The sequence below is a fragment of the Wolffia australiana genome, chromosome 6, assembly GCF_029677425.1.
Source record: "Wolffia australiana isolate 7733 chromosome 6, ASM2967742v1".
NCBI lineage: Eukaryota > Viridiplantae > Streptophyta > Magnoliopsida > Alismatales > Araceae > Wolffia > Wolffia australiana.
This window is the reverse complement of record NC_135840.1, coordinates 4933375-4950386: the sequence shown is the minus strand read 5'-3', so window position 1 is coordinate 4950386 and position 17012 is coordinate 4933375. Positions and strand designations below refer to the sequence as shown.

Here is a 17012-nt window from a genome sequence, read left to right as displayed (position 1 = left end):
CTGCGTCGCCATTGCCGAGAGGCCTCGCCTTCTCTCCCACTTCCACGCGACCACCTGCGCCTTCCCCAGCCGTCCGATCTCCTCGCCACGCTCTCCGTCCCCGATTTCGAGCCCAAATCCGAAGCCGGCCGTTAAGTTCGCTCATCCACAACCTCGCCATCTTCGGAGAACTCGATCATGGCTGCTCTTCTCCGCTTCTGATTCGACGATCGATCCCAGCGATGGACGCGGCGGCGGAGTTGGAGCAGCAGAGGGCGAAGGTGGCGGAGGCAGTGCGCGTGCTCAACCACGACGTGCAGTCCTGCAACCGCGTGGCGGCTAATCATTGGCTGGGCCAGTTCCAGTCCAGCGATGCCGTCTGGGAGGTGGCCACGTCACTCCTCCTGTCTCCTCCTCCGCCGCCGTCTCCCGGGCACCCGCCTTCCGGTGGTTTCTCCCCGTTTTCCCCGTTTTCCCCGTCTTCTGCGGACTTCGCTGCTCAGATGGACTTTGAGGTCGAGTTCTTCGCTGCTCAGATACTTCGCCGCAAGGTAATCTGTGGAATGGCGTGGCATGTGCAATGGCTCTGTTCTTGAAAGTCTTTGAGAATTTTGGGTTGTGTGACGAGGCAAAAGTTTGTCTTTTTCGTTACATTAGTTCGCATTGAGATGTATGTGTTAAGTCACAGCATTTCTACAATAATGTGGCGCGTACACGAGCTTTCTTCCTGAAAAGTTTGAGATTTTTGGGTTGTATAATGAGCCAAGGCTTTGCGTTTTTCGCTGCATTATTCCGCATTGAGTTCTAGGTGTTAAGTCACAGTACTTCTACAATAATGTGGCGCGTACACAAGCTTTCTTCCTGAAAAGTTTGAGGTTTTTGGATTGTGTAACGAGGTAAAACTTTGCCTTTTTCGTTGCATTATTCCTCATTGAGTTCTTGGTGCTAAGTCACAGCACTTCTACAGTAATGTGTTTCGGACACAAGCTTTCTTCCTGAAATCTATAAGATTTTGGGTTGTGTAACGAGGCAAAACTCAGTCTTTTTCGATGCATTGAGTTCTAGGTGCTAAGTCACAGCACTTCTACAATAATGTGTTGCGTACACAAGCTTTCTTCCTGAAATCTATAAGATTTTGGGTTGTGTAACGAGGCAAAACTCAGCCTTTTTCGATGTATTATTTCGTATAGAGATATAGGTGTTTATCTCTTTTTTGCCTCTTGCCATGACTGAATTGTTTGTGCCTTCACAGATTCAGAGCGAGGGTCATTATCTGCGGGTTGGAGATAAGGATGCACTTATCAATGCTCTTCTCCTCGCGGCGAAGAAATTTAGCACTGGGCCATATCAGGTGCTTGGAGCACATTTCTTTTATTGAATATGGAGTGATGTTATTCGTTGAGAACAGTGACATGTGTGTTGTGATATAATTATTTATCACACTCCGGTAAAGTATAAAATAAAATAAGAAAAAGAAAAACATGTGTTGAAACATTGATCAGGGCTTGCCTTACCTTTGAATTTTTTGTGCAGCTCTTAACCCAGATATGTCTCGCTCTATCAGGGCTTGTGCTTCGAGCAGTCGAGCATAAGAAGCCCATTGATCAGCTCTTTGCAAGCCTTCACAAATTACAGAGCCCTGACGAAGAAAACGTTGCAGTGCTTGAGTTGCTTACTGTGCTCCCGGAGGAGGTAGTTGAAGATCAATATGTGGACCGCAGCATCGATTTGAACAGCCGGTCTCAGTTTACTCGGGAGGTAAATGGCTGAATTTAGAAAAAACAGTCAATTTTCTCTCTTTCTTGGCTGGTGGTTTTTTTTTTTGAAAGGAGGGTGTCGGTTTTGAATTTCTTAACTTTGTCTTTTGTCTTTTCAGCTTCTTTTTCACACGCCTGAAGTTATAGACTTTCTATTACAACAATTTGAGCGTGGGTTGGGTGACAATAATCAAATTCATTTCAGAAACCGGAAAGTGTTGAGGTGTCTTCTAAGCTGGGTATGGAATTAGGGGTTGGATTATTTTTTAAGCAATTGCCGCTAGTGTTACTTTGGAATTCTAGAAAACTTTAGTTGCTATTTTCGCTCAAAAGTTTATCGGAACGTTGATATCTTACATGCGTTAGTCTATCTTCATGTTCTCCTTCATGCGGCATTGTCGTCTACTGTGATCTTAAAATTGTTGCTTCGTTATGCTTCCCTCTAAGTTACTCGGGCAGAGAAGTTATTGCATTCAATATAGTCCGGCAATATAAGAAACACAGCTTCATGCTATTGGTTTGTTGCTACTTGATTCTTGTCCCGAGTATGATCCATTATTACTTGTATTAAACTTTTTACAGTCTGGCTGTCCTAAACCACATGTATCTTATCACCACACTACGATAATTCCCTGTAGACCTGGAAAACCTGGTCTCTATAATAAAATGTGCTCATCAAACTTTTTCAGATGTCTTCTTGCTTCCCTGTAGAAAACATATTCTTTTATTTTTATGTGGGCCCCATGAACTCTGTAACTGGCTGGTATTAAATCCAGCGTGGAAGAAAGGAATGTGCACCTTGTTTTGTTTATTCAAACCCTAGCCGCCTGGTATTCTCTGTGCCCAACAGAGAGAGGAGCATCAACAGAGAAGGAAGTGGGATATCGTCTGTTTTTTCCAACATGGTATCAGAGCAGTTTCTTGTGTAGGACGGAGGTTGTAATCTGCAATGCCTGCACTCTCTGAGGTTTGTCTGTGGCTCCCCTTGTTCCTGTTGCTTCTGCTTGTTTGTTGTGGAACATTCACAGTTATGGCTAAAGAGAAGGAAGAAGTTCATTCAGCAGAACTGCAGTCAAGGGTTCTGGTTTTTCCAGATATTGAACCTAAGTTTGATGGGTTCAATATTTATGAATGGAGTAAGCTCATTTAACTGTTTATTGAGGGAAGATTTTTAGGGGATCATCTCAGCGAAGAACCAGTCATGAAAGGGCAGCCAGGGTAGAAAATATGGCGAGCCAAGGCGGCACTTATTAGGCAATGGATCCTTGGCACTATGGTTCCAGAGATGAGGAAGAATTTTTTATATGTCAATACAGTAAAGGAATTGAGGGAGGAAATCCAGAAGAATAGTGCCAAGCAAAATAATGATTGACGGCTATATGACTAAAATGCAAGGGCAGCACAGGCGAAGCAGGGTGAAGATTCAGTCATGGTGTATGCTTGTCGACTAAAGGCAATTTGGAGGGAGATAGATCATTTCTGGCCAGTTGAAAATCCTCACTCAGCAGAGAGAGGGTATACCTTGAAGCAAAGGCTCTTTTCTTTTCTCATGGGTCTCAATTCAGAGTATGAGAACGTGAGGAGCCAAATACTCAATCGGGAGAGGATACCAGACTTATATCATGCCTTTGGCATGGTAGCTGAGGAAGAAACTCGCCTAAGAGTTGGTTCAGATATTCAGAAATCAACCCAGACTGTATTTGCTGTTAAGAGGATGGATATTCGGCTAGCAATGAAGAGTAATACCCCAGGTCAATCTATGTAGCCAAATGCCAACCTGAAGACGGCACCAAGTCAAGTGCATGGAGCTAATCCAAGAGACAAGTTGTTCTGCAACTATTGCAAAAAGAAACGGCGTACCAAAGAGACATGTTGGAAGCTTGCTTACAAGAACCAGCAGTCATCGAAGAATGTATATGTTGCTACTTCATCAGAAGGTGGAGAACAAGTGCAGCCCAAAGATCAACAGTCAATCTCCTTGACTTGCTCAGGTGATTCTTATATTTTTTGTGGCACTACATCCTTATCTTTTACAGACGGCACCCGGTGGATCTTAGACACGGGAGCAATAGACCACATGACACCTGATCGTGCTGATCTTGTAAACTATAGAAGTGTTGGAATTTCTAAAAGAGTTCTTACAGCTGGCGAACGGTATCTCCCGGTTGTCGGAATTGGCGATGTTGCATTTAGCAAGCTTCGGATCTTAAAGAAAGTTTTGCATGTGCCAGAACTTAAAGCACACTTACTTTCAATTCAGAAACTTGTTACTGATACTGGATGGAGATTTGTCCTTGATCATGATTTATGTTTTCTGAATGACAAGTTATTGAGGAGGATTGGATCCATTAGACGGGAGAGGGGACTGCTGGTGTTGGAAGATTGTGCTTCAAAGTGTTTCACCTCAGTGGAGAGTTTGTCCGGCTTGCGGGAGAAGATTTATATGCTCCATAGGAGGATGGGGCACCCATCTTTTGATCTCCTCAAAGATTGTTTTCCTACTATGTTTACTGGAATTAATCATAGTACTCTTTCATGCGAAGCCTGCCAGTTGGCTAAGCATAGATGGTCTTCTTTTAAATTGTTGGATGTGAGGTGTTTGAAACCTTTTGAAATTATTCATAGTGACGCGTGGGGGCCATGCCCAATATCTAGCCTGTTGGGCTGTAGGTGGTTTATACTATTTGTTGATGATTGCAGTAGATTTACATGGCTTTATATGCTCAAGTCAAAGGCAGATATTCCCCAGATTATCCTGAACTTCTGTGAAATGATTAAGACTCAGTTTGAAGCTAGTGTCAAACTGATAAGTCCCTTACAAGAACGTATCAAACTAAGAAGAGGAGGAGGGCTACTTCTACTTCCGTCACACATGCGGGCTGATCTGGCACGTGCGAGTTGGGAATAAGAATGCGTGGGAAAGGGCGCCGAAGGGGGAGAAGATAAATAGCGGAGAAGGAGACAAGAAGAGGCAGTTAGTTGGTCTTCGTGAGTTGCAGGAGATTCTCCGTCGCTGAGCTGCCCGATCCGGACAGCAACTCTCCTGATCCAGGGAGTTGTCTCTATCTTTCATTGATTGTCTCTTCTATCGTGATTCTGAAACTCTTACACTTCCAAGATCGAACTTGAGCTGTGAATTGGGAACGATATTAATCCAGCTTGATTGTGTGTGAATGCATCGTTGTTTTTGTTGATCTGAGAGCAGAGAGGCCAGTTACATTATTTCATATTTTGGCATTATATCACTAAGATCTGTCGAGTTCTTTAGGATCTTAACACAAACGACTCAGGATGGACAATGGCAAGGAGTTCTTTAATTCAACTGTGATTTCCTATCTTTCAAGCCACTGAATTGTCCATGAGTCATCTTGTGTTTATACACCACATCAGAATGGACTGGCGGAGAGGAAAATTGGGCACATTCTCTCCTCCTCTAGGTCACTGTTGTTTCATGCAAATATGCCGAAATATTATTGGGGAGAAGCAGTTCGATCTGCAGTCTATCTTATAAATCGAATTCCAGCCAAGACTACTGGTCTTCGTTGTCTGAGAGCGTTGTTGACGCATTTCTTCCCAAGTACTGGACTGAACACAGATCTTCCACTGAGGCTCTTTGGGTGTACAGCCTACATACATGTCCATGGTAGGTCAACGGGCAAGCTTGACCCTAGAGCGCGGAAGTGTGTGTTTGTGGGGTATTCCAGTACTCAAAAGGGGTATATCTGGTATCATCCAGTAACTCTGAGGTTTTATGTTTCTTCTGATGTCACATTCAGTGAAGGAGATATGTTCTATTCAAAAGAAGAAGAAATGGAGTCTGAACATTCCAGAAGGTTAGAATCTAGTCTTCAATTCCTTGTGATACCCAGAGACAAACATCTGGACATAGAACCATTACAGGGAGATCTTCAAGGTCAACCAAGGAGTGAAGAGGAATCGTCTCGTGGGGAGCAGACTTCACGGCAGAATCCAGGAGAACAAAGTGTCCCGATACATCAGGAAGAGATGCCGCCAGCTGTGGAGGATGAGTTGATGATAAGCGCTATTACAAGAAATACCAAAGAAGGAAGGCTAGATCGGGTCAAAGGCCCGTTGACCAGTCCTACTAACCAGAGGGTTGGAAAGGGAAGGGCGTCGGCTATGCCCTTATAAATAAAGGCGGACAGGTTATGGCTAACCATCTTTTCTTGTAACCCAAGTCAGCTCTCAGGAGTTGAGAGGGGAGGCAGAGGTTCTTCTGCCGCCAAGAGGGAGGAGCTTCGTCCAAGGAGGGAGTCGCCGCCCGAGATCGTGACGGAACTCTCGCGTCCAGAGAGTCGTCAAGATCTGCCACCTGCATTACTTCATTCTCATCTGTATTTTCTTCTCTGTGAACATTCTTGGAATTTTCGATACAATTCTTGATTCAGTTCGAAGTTGCATTATCAAGAGTGTATCAGTTGATAACTGTGGAAAGGGCGCAGGCTGTAGAGAGAGGTAAAGATGATTTGGGATGGCCAATTGCTTTAAGCAAGGGAATGAGAAGTTGCAGGATCGATGACAGGTACTCACTGGCAAATTACATTTCTTATGAAAAATTGAGCCCAGGATAAAAAGTTTTGTGAGTTCGTTAGTGGGTACACAGGTGCCAAAGACTGTGGAAGAAGCTTTACAACGTGTTGAGTGGAAGACGGCGATGGATGAAGAAATGGAAGCTCTTAGACGCAATCAAACTTGGGAATTAGTGGAACTACCACCAGGTATGAGACCACTGGGCTGTCGATGGGTGTACACTACAAAGTACAAGGCAGATGGAACACTTGACAGATATAAGGCTAGACTGGTGGCCAAAGGTTACACTCAGTCCCAATGAATTGACTACTTTGAAACATTTGCTCCGGTTGCAAATTTCAATACTGTGTGAATATTAATTGCTTTGGCATCTAAGCTGGGTTGGAGTCTATATCAATATGATGTCAGAAATGCCTTACTACATGGAGAATTAGAAGAGGATGTGTATATGTCCATTCCACCTGGCTATAAGTTAACTAATCAAGTGAACGTTGCATGCAAGCTAAGGAAGGCATTGTATGGGCTCAAGCAATCTCTTAGAACCTGGTTTGGGAAACTTGCTCGGGCATTAAAGGCACTTGGTTACAGACAGAGCAATGAAGATCATACTATGTTTTTTCAATTCAGTTCTGATGGTCGACGGACAATCTTGATTGTCTATGTGGACGACATTATTATTACAGGAGATGATGAAGATGGAATTCATACATGGAGTCAGAATTTGGCCAAACAATTTGACATCAAGAACTTGGGAAAGTTAAGATACTTTCTGGGAATTGAAGTGGCATATTCACATGAGGGGATATTCTTGTCACAACACAAATATATATTGGACTTGTTGGAGGAAACAAAGATGATTTCCTCAAAACTAGCGGGGACACCAGTTGACATCAAAGCTGGATCTTGGAGAGAACAGTGCACAAGTCAACAAAGAGTCCTTTCAGAGGCTAGTTGGCAAATTGATCTATTTGAATCACACCCGTCCAAACATTGCATGTGCAGTGAACCAGTTGAGTCAATTCATGAATGACCCTCATGAAATTCATATGCAAGCAGCGCGTCTTGTATTGTCTTATCTAAAAGGCACAGTAGGTCAGGGTATACTGTTGTCAAGAGCTGGAGGGTTGACACTTGAGGTGTACTCAGATGCAGATTTTGCTGGCTCAGTTGTTGACAGCAGATCAACTAAAGGGTATTGTGCATTTATTGGAGGGAGCTTGGTGACCTGGAGAAGTAAGAAACAGGATACTGTGTCTCTCTCTAGTGCGGAAGCAGAATATAGAGCTATGGTACATGGAGTATGTGAAGCTTTGTGGATCCAAGAGATTCTTGAAGAACTTAGTCTTCATTCAAAAAGGAGTATCACTTTTTATTGTGACTGTTGAAGAAGATAATATAGATAGAACTTTGTTGCTTAGAAAAGAAGGGATACATGCCCTTATATAGGGCTGAGAGAGAGTATTAGAGATTTATCAATGTGGGATTAAGAGAGGGAACCCTTAGTGGGCTAAGGTCTAGTGGACCTAATAGGCCACACCACCTATTTCCCAATACTCCCCCGCAAGCTGGAGCGTGGATGCTCGTCATCCATGCCCAGATTGTGATGTATTAGTAGGCGGTGTAGAGCGTGGAGCAGGATGGCCGGAAAGATGGCAGAGGACGGCTGGAGGCTGAAGACGGTTGAAAAAGAGAAGATGGCCGAGGCGGTGGGGGCACCAGGAGGCAGCCGGAGGCATCCAAGGCTGCTGAGGCGACTGAGGCTGCCGTAGGCGTAGGAGGCGGCCGAAGGCAAGGTAGCCGGTGGAAACCGAGGCGACGAGGCCGACAGAGGCTGCCGAGGCAGCCGAGGCAGTCGGTTGTGGCCGGAGGTGACCGAGGCCGCCGGAGGCTGCCGAGGTAGCCGGTGATGGCCGAAGACGTCTGGAGACGGCTGGTGACGGCCGGAGACGGCCGGTGACGGCCGGCCCGAGAAGGCCCGAGAAGGCCGGAGAAGGCCGGAGACGGCTGGAGACAGCCGGAGACGGCCGGTGACAGTCGGAGACGAGCGGTGACGGTCGGAGATGAGCGGTGACAGCCGGAGACGAGCCGGAGACGGCTGGTGACGGCCGGAAATGTGCTAGGGTTGTGAGAATGCGAGGGCGGCCGACAAGGGGGCTGAAGGCGGCCAAGGCGGTTGGAGACCGCCGGAGACCACCGGAGAGGATAGACGAGCTGAAAGAGAACATAAACGGCGACGAAGGCTGGCCAGAAGACGCCAAGAAGAGGGACAAGGACGGCAAGGAGAAGGAGGACACCGAGAACGAGTATGAAGAGAAGGTAGAAGGGACGGATGAGGACGCGAAGGCGAATCCTGACGAGGAAGCCGGGATTGAGACTAGGGTGGAGAGGAGGTGAGGCGACGAGGGGGAGGAGGAGTCCTAACCTGGGAGCACCGTGGGACAGAGATCGCTCGAGGGATGCAGAGCACACGCAGGAGATCGACGGAGATGATTCGCGGACGGAAGATGCAGGGCGGCAGAGGGAAAAAACCTCCGCCGCCCTGGACGCCAATGCGGAAGATGCCCTTGGTCATTGACCTAGGCTCTGATACCATGTTGAAGAAGATAATATAGATAGAACTTTGTTGCTTAGAAAAGAAGGGATACATGCCCTTATATAGGGCTGAGAGAGAGTATTAGAGATTTATCAATGTGGGATTAAGAGAGGGAACCCTTAGTGGGCTAAGGTCTAGTGGACCTAATAGGCCACACCACCTATTTCCCAATAGTGACAATAAATCAGCTATAGCCATTGCCCAAAATCTGATTCAACATGATTGAACCAAACACATTCGCCTGAATCGACACTTTGTAAAAGAAAAAATTGAGGCTGGAGTTATCAATCCAGAGTTTGTGGGATCTGCTGCTCAGACTGCGGAGATCTTCACTAAAGGGCTACCGGCACCACGATTCCAGCCATTGGTCGTCAAGTTGAGCATGATTAACATCCATACCCAACTTGGGGGGGGGGTGTTGGTTAGAGCTATCTATCTTAGTTGCAGTTCTTATTTCCTTTTATTTTTCCCTTTATAAGTAATGTAAATGGGCCACGTCTTATAAGTGGCCCATACCTGTGTTTAGTGGCCCACGTAACTTAAGTATGTGGGCCCCATGAACTATGTAACTGGGTGGTATTAAATCCAGCGTGGAAGAAAGGAATGTGCGCCTTGTTTTGTTTATTCAAACCCTAGCCGCCAGGTATTCTCTGTGCCCAACAGAGAGAGGAGCATCAACAGAGAAGGAAGTGGGATCTCGTCTGTTTTTTCCAACAATCTTACATGATGCGGAGAGTCTCATTACTTACTGGTTCTGGAGGGAGAGTTGATTGGAGAGGACCATGTTGGTCGTGTAATGCACATTCATGTATACTATGAATTTCAGGTTGATCACCGCTTTCAGGTTATCTTTCCTCTCTCTTTCAAAAAAAAACATCTTCCCTTCTTGAGGCCGTTCATGCTCGCATAATTTAGTTGGAAGTTCACTTCTAAAATAATGAGGTAAAATTTTCTAACTTAGAAATAAAACTCGAATGGTCTCATTTTTGTTGTCATATTTACTAAGCATCATCTATTTTACAATTATTATATTTTTTTGGCATCGCCAGTGGGAATCCAGCCCAATCAAGCTAGTTTTGTTGTCATGATATGCCCTCCCTCATAATATTATATCCTCAACGAATGATGATGCTAAAAACTGTTAAAATTTCAACAAAGTTAGGAATACGATCAGAAGTCTGATGAATAGGACAGCAATCAAGATAGCCTAGTTTACATTATTTTGTGTTTGTGACAGGTTCGAGCTGGTTGCTTCTTAGAGGTTCCTCTAGGACCACATCATCCACTCTTAGAATTTATTTTCAACTCTCTTCAGGTATGGCTCCTCAAATTTTTAAACCACTGTAAGTCTTTGCTAAATCTGGATAGCTTTTAAAATGGACACTTGAAACAGGTCACGCCATCATTTGATGTGGCAATTGAAGTTCTAGTCGAGCTTGTCAATCGTTATGAGGTAACATCTTAGGCCCCATTCCTCTCCAATGTTATGAATTGTCTCTGTTTTTTTTCCAAAGAGAAAATATCCATTATATAACACCAAATTAGAGTTGTAACACCAGATTTATATACCACGGAAATTATCAGGCGTGTAATGGAGAAACCCAATGTTAAAGGCCTGTAAAATGCGAGGATCCATCAGGGAAATTAGGCTGACTAATCAACTACCCAGGCATGTCCGGCCATATGGCACCTAAAGGTTCCGCTAAAGGTTAAGATCTTTGGATGGCTCTTACTACATAAGAGACTGGTGACCCACGTCTTTCGCAAGAGGATGTATCCAGATACATCGGCGGCACACACTTTATGCTCAAGAGGCAACGGAAACTGCAACCATTTATTCTTCGATTGCCCCTTTGCCCCCTTGATTATGACTACCCAAGCACAGCTGATGGTGAACACGACATCAGAGGTGGTCTTTTGGGAGGTGGCCCTAGGATGAGGGAAGAGGAGGGCGGAGCGATGACAGTGCTCTGGGCAATATGCCTACACCATAGTGAGGCAATATTTAGGGATGCAAGGTGTCCAAGGATGGGCTCATCCACGAGGTCGAGGACCTCATGGCGTCATGGTTCCCTCGAGGTGTAAACAGATAGGGTAGTTGTTGACTATGTATGAGTAGAGCTTTAGGGCTCTTCACATGCACCTATGGGTGGTTACCGCTTTCAAAAAAAAGGCCTGCAAAATGCAAGAAAACAGCAACTCTAGGAGCCATAGGAAAAAAATAAAGTCCATATCTCATAACTGAACATCATCAATGGACCCGAAGAAAAATGTTCCTTGATGCACCAACGGAATGTGTATTATGCACAGGAGGAGAAGAGGACTACAACCATCTATTTTTGGATGCCTTTTTGCTCGTATGATATGGGCCACACGAGCTCAGGCGTTGGTGAGCACGACCTCAAAAGAGGCCTTTTGGGAGTCAATGCAGAGACTTGGTGCCAGTCGAAATGAAGGGGGGGCCAAAGCGATGACAGTGCTTTGGGAAATTTGGCGCCACTGGAATGAAGTGATATTTCGAGGTGGAGCAGCCTCTACGGACAGGATAATCCATGAGGTGGAGGGTCTCATGGAGGCATGGTTCCCCAGAGTCGGGATTGGAGGGGGACGAAGTTAATTACTTTTGTAATTGAGCCTTAGGGCTTGAGTCATGTATACATTGGGTGGTCATTGATCTTTTCGGGAGTCCGCCTTTTATCATTCCAAAAAAAAAACCAATGGACCTGAAGTTCATGCATGTAGGCAATGCGATTTAGAGTCATGCATGTAGGCAAGAAACAAGATAGAATTGAGATTTTCCTCCTGACAGTGACTGCACCCACTGCTCCAGTCTTTTGGTAATGTTGGGCCACCTCCTACGACTTATTGAAAATGACATGACCCCTTTCTTCTCTCGCCAGGGCATTATTTATAGGTTCCCCCACTCATGCGGGTTTATTTGCATGTATGTCCATGTGGCAGCATTCCTCTTGAGCCTCTTGCGATATGTTATTGAAAAGAGCGTATCGAGTTCTCTCTCATCTAATGCGCATAGCAATCCATTGCCCCTATCTACTTTTTCTTTTTGAAAACATAAGAGACGATCACCCAAACAAATCGGTAACCACCTGACAAGTACATGGATCAAGCCCAAGGACTCTATTACATGTATATATTACCCTCTTCCCTCTTCATCCCCATCATGAGGGAAACCATGATGCTATGAGACCTTCTATCTCATGGGCACAATAGAGCACCTCATTTCCCTCTTCTGTCTGTAGAGGTCTTCCCCCCTCGGAAGATCACCTCATTTCTGTGTAGCCAGATTCCCCAGAGCACTGTCAGCGCTCGGCCTCCCACTTCTCTATGTCTGGGACCGGTCCTCTGCATGGACTCCCAAAAGGCCTCCTCTGATGACGTGTTCACAGCCCACTGTGCTTGGGTGGCCAAAACTGTGCGTGCAAAAGGGCATCCAAAAAATAAATGCTTACAATCTTCGTCATCTCTCGTGCACAACACGCATATCGTCGGGGCATCTGGATACATCCTCTAGAGAAAGTCGGGGGTCATCAGTCTCTTCGGAGCAAGAGCCACCCAAAAGTCTTGGCCTTAAGCGGAACTTTAAGATGCCAGATGGCTCGACACGCTTGGATCATATTTTTGTCTTCCTCGTTGCCATGTCGGATCCGTGCATAGGCTTTCCCCACTGAGAAAGGAGCTCTTGTCCAATCCCAACCATCTAATTCCCCCAGGGTAGGGCGGATCTGATTTAGAGCTTGTTGCAAGCCCAAGAAATCAGTTAGTCGTTGGTCTGACAAGGTATCTTCAACCCTCGGATTCCAGGTACCGTCCCAACATTCACCTGTTGTAGCCTTGGGGCATTGCGCGTGTACAAAATAAGCCGAGGGAATGCTTCTCGCAACGGGCCGCGTGATGACCAAGGGTCTGTCCAATATTTACAGAGAGAGCCATCGCCTATTCGGACAGAGTAGAACTTCCGGACCTTGGGCAAGATTTGTCTGAGGCCTTGCCAGAATGCTGACGCCCCCTTGATTGGGGCTCTTTTCTTATCCCAGTTCAATCCCCGATCATACTTGTCTCTTAAGATCCATAGGGTGAGGTCATTGCTTGGTTGCATAATCCTAGTCACCCACTTTGCTAGTAATGCCGTATTCATGCTTTGGATATGCAATACTCCTAGCCCGTCATGTTTGGTGGGCCTGCATAAGGTATCCCATGCAACCAGTGCGAGCCCTCGACTCTGATCTGTACCATTGCTTTTCCAGAGGAAGCATCTCATCAAGCCTTCGAGTCTCTGGCCGATTCCAATTGGCATCTTGAATACATAGAGATAGAATATAGGGATTGCTGACAGGTCTGCCCTCAATAGCACCAACCTACCGCCACCGGACAACACTTTGGCTTGCCATCCTTCCAACCGCCTCTCGACTTTCTCTATCATCGGCAGCCAATCCGCCTTAGTCATCCGCCCTCTAGTTAACGGCAGACCCAGATATCTCATAGGGAGGCCACCAATCGGTGTTCCCAACGCTTCTGCACATTGAGCCTCCTCCTCTAAGGATAGGCCACAACTCACAAATGCAGACAACCTGATTGATGTTTAGGCCGGAGAAGTCCGCGAATAGGTCAAGTAATGTGGACATGTATTTTGCCTCCTCTACAGAGACTTCTACAAAAAAGGTAGTGTCGTCCGCATACTGCAATAACAGGATACCCCTAGGGACATTAGCGTTTTGATAACCCTTCAGAAGACCATGTGTACATACTGGATTAGTGCATCTGGCAAGTGCGTCAACCGCTAGCACAAACAATAGGGGTGCAAGCAGGCACCCTTGCCTCACCCCCCTTTGCGGCTGTATATGCCCGCCTCCCAGCCTTCCATTCACCGACACTGAGAAGGAATATGTTGTGATGCATCTTTTCATCCATGTGACCCATTCTTTAGGGAAGCCCCTCCTTTTCATTGACGCCCAAAAGAATCCCCAGTCAAGCGTGTCATATGCCTTGGCAAAATCAACCTTCCACATGAGATCTTTAGTTCCGTCTCGTTTCCATGTCGCTAGGTCGCCTACTGCTACGGCGTTATCGACCAGTAATCAGCCCGGTATGAAAGCTGATTGGGAGAGTCCCACAAGTTCCCCAATCATCTCTCTCAATCTGTTTGCCAGTACCTTTGCAATGGTAAGGTATATGTAGTTAGACAAGGAAATTGGTCTGAAGTCCTTGATTCGTTCCGCGTCTTGCTGCTTGGGGAGTAGAACTAAATATGCCCGATTTAGTATTTCCATACTGCATGTCCCTTGTCGGAACTCTTCAAACGTGGCCATCACATTTGGTTTCACCAACTCCCAGAATACATTATAGAAGAAAACTGACAATCCGTCTGGGCTTGGCGCCCCTTCACCATTGAGGCTTTTTATTGCCTCCTTAACCTCTTCCTCCGAAAACGGAAGAAATCAACTCCTCCTTGTGTTAGGGGTCCATAATCCGAGCCCCCTTTCCGCACCACATCCACGTATTGTGTCTACCTTTCTTATAGAAAGTGCGGAAGTGATCTTCAGATCCACGTATATCCTAGAGATCATCTAGTTGTTTGATTCTGAACAGAGTCTCATTTCTTGTCTTCTTTCTGTGCTTGTGTACTCGCTTGCGAAACTCCACGAAATGTTGCCGTAGCCCGTATAATTTGGCGGCTAACGTTTCCGTCTCTGATCGTAGTTGGGGTAGTGAGGGCTATTTTTCTTGCACCTCTTCTTTGAAGCCAACCTCTTGTCCACGATTTGTCTACCTTGGGGTTGGTGGGTCTCCTGGTTGTCTCATTTCCGGCCCATACGTGTATGATCAGAGAGAGGGCGCGAAGTGATCTCATGTCCGCTAGTGGAAATCGCTCCGCGAGCTCAACAGAGCATAGAAACCGGTCCAGACGCACATCCTGTTTCGTCCTGTTGCACTTCTTCACGTATATATGCAGTCAGAAGGCCCCATTTTTTGTAGGGATGTCTTTCGAATCTACGTCTCTCCCTCCGGCTTCATTTGGTCAATCCTTAGCCTCTAATGTCACATTGAAGTCGCCACCCAACAACATGGCGCACCCGTTGAACGTGTTTTGTTGGGGAAGAGAAGGAGAAGATAATGACATGACTTGAGCAGAGTACATGTGAGGGTATATGTACCCTAAGAGGGAGAGAGGATAATAGGGCTAATGGGCTTATAGAATAGGGCCCATTAGCCCATGAGGGAGAGTCTATCACTAACACCCCATAGCGAAGTATGGATATCTTCCATACCGAGCTTGAGACGGCACGTTGAAGAAGAGGCGGGAGAGTCCCTTGGTAAGGGCGTCCGCTGCCTGGTCGGCGGATGCAACAAAGTCCAGGTCAAAGATCCTTCACAACTCGCTCCTTGAAAAAGTAGCGGTTGCGCTCCATGTGCTTGATGCGGCCCTGTTGTCCAGGGTTCTTGGCCAACGCGATCGTCGACTTGTTGTCGCAGAAGAAGTGAATCGGGCCAGCATACTCCACGCGAAGATCGTGAAGGATGCCGTAAATCCACTGGCCCTCAGAGGCCCCATCGGCGAGTGCGCGGTACTCAGCTTCGGCGCTAGAGCGGGAGACTTTGTCCTGCTTGCTACTTTTCCAGCTGACGAGACTGCCAAAAACAAACGTGCAGTAGCCCGTGGTAGACCGATGATCCACAACGGAGCCGGCAAAGTCAGCATCAGTGTAGACTTTCACTGTCTGGTCAGTGCTGCGAGGGTAGAGCAGGCCCTTTCCGGGGCAGCCCTTCAGGTACGCAAGGACCCGGTGGGCGGCCTGATGGTGAATCTCTGCGGTGGAAATGTTCCACAGCTGAGTGGCAAAAAGCCATTCAAGGCCCCACTAGCAATACGTACTTCCGATTTAGGAGGCTAACCACATAAAGTCGATTTGGCTCAAGAAGATCCTATCAACACAGGCGACTGGGTCTCAAATATGGCTGGAGAAGCAAACCAGGAGGTTATCGTTCAGACTACTGAAGCTGGACGAGAGATCTTGAACCAGGTAATCTTTCCTATTGTGCCAGAGACAGTCAAATTCAATGGCTTCAACCTACTTGATTGGAGCGAATATGTTGAGATGATTCTTGAGAGCAGGGGACTCGATGATCACCTTACGCATGAGTCGACTCGAGTAACCTGAGATATAAAGCCTGGAAATGTCAAGATGCAAAAGTACGTCAGTGGTTGCTGAGCAGTATGGCTGGAGATCGATTCTGGAAATATTTATATCTGAAGACGACGAAGAAAATTTGGGATCATCTTCAGAAGAATAATGTGAGAAAGAGCCACACCTTGAGAATATTTGAGCTGGTTACTAAGGCAACTACGCTGGTGCAGGGTGAGATCTCAGTTGCAGAATACTGTTACGATTCCTCTACCCCCAAAGGGTATCTTAGGAATTTAGCCCACTAGGGGCATTTTAGTAATTTGATGTTTAGGGTAGATTGCTTACGTTCCTTATAAATAGGTGTAGCCCTCCATTGAGGAGGGCAGTCAAGACTTATGGTAAGATCGACCTCTTGGCTCACTGTCTCGATCCTCCTCGTCTCGGTCCCGTCCCCTTGACCGTCCAGCGATCCCCTACCCCCGTGGTCGTCTCACCGGATCTTCAGCCAGCTCCCCTCCAATCTGATCCCTACCCTTGCCGTTCGGTTCCCTTCTAGTCTCCGGCGATCCCCGTCCCTGCGATCGTCAACCCTTCCCCGCGTCATCAGGCGGCTCGTCCTCGGTTGATCCCTGTCCCCATCTGTTCGACCTCTCTCTTCATTCCCGTTTCGACTCTCCTACCCCGGGAACGTCTAGCTCGCCTCGTCCTCCAACCCCCTCCCGATACGAACCTAGATCAAGGTTTGTATCAAATACGCAGAAGAACTTCAAACTCTACGGCTAGCAATTGACCATTTCAGACCAATAAAAAATCCTGAGGAGTGGCAGTCAACCCTACAAGATCGTATGTTCAGATTCCTGATGGGACTGAACAAAGAATATGAGAGTTTACGGAGTCAGATTCTCAACCGTGAACATGTACCCAATTTTGAAAGAAACAATTCAGATTGTACTTAATGAAGAAAGCCGCTTCAAGTTAATTCCAGGT

At 46.4% G+C, this 17012-nt stretch overlaps 1 protein-coding gene across 3 annotated transcripts in view; it reads left to right on the top strand.

Annotated features, from left to right (window-relative positions):
• Positions 1-5: 5 nt before the first annotated feature.
• Positions 6-17012, top strand: part of LOC144705021 (ARM repeat superfamily protein) — a 56941-nt gene continuing 39934 nt past the window's right edge. For all 3 annotated transcript variants that reach the window (XR_013581936.1, XR_013581937.1, XM_078577621.1), the window contains exons 1-6: positions 6-530; positions 1232-1330; positions 1513-1737; positions 1856-1975; positions 10118-10195; positions 10274-10333. Coding sequence is in view for 1 of the 3 variants with exons in the window: in XM_078577621.1 (XP_078433747.1) it covers positions 222-530; positions 1232-1330; positions 1513-1737; positions 1856-1975; positions 10118-10195; positions 10274-10333 (891 nt within the window). In the remaining 2 variants the exon portion in view is untranslated. The remainder of the gene's footprint in view (positions 531-1231; positions 1331-1512; positions 1738-1855; positions 1976-10117; positions 10196-10273; positions 10334-17012) is intronic.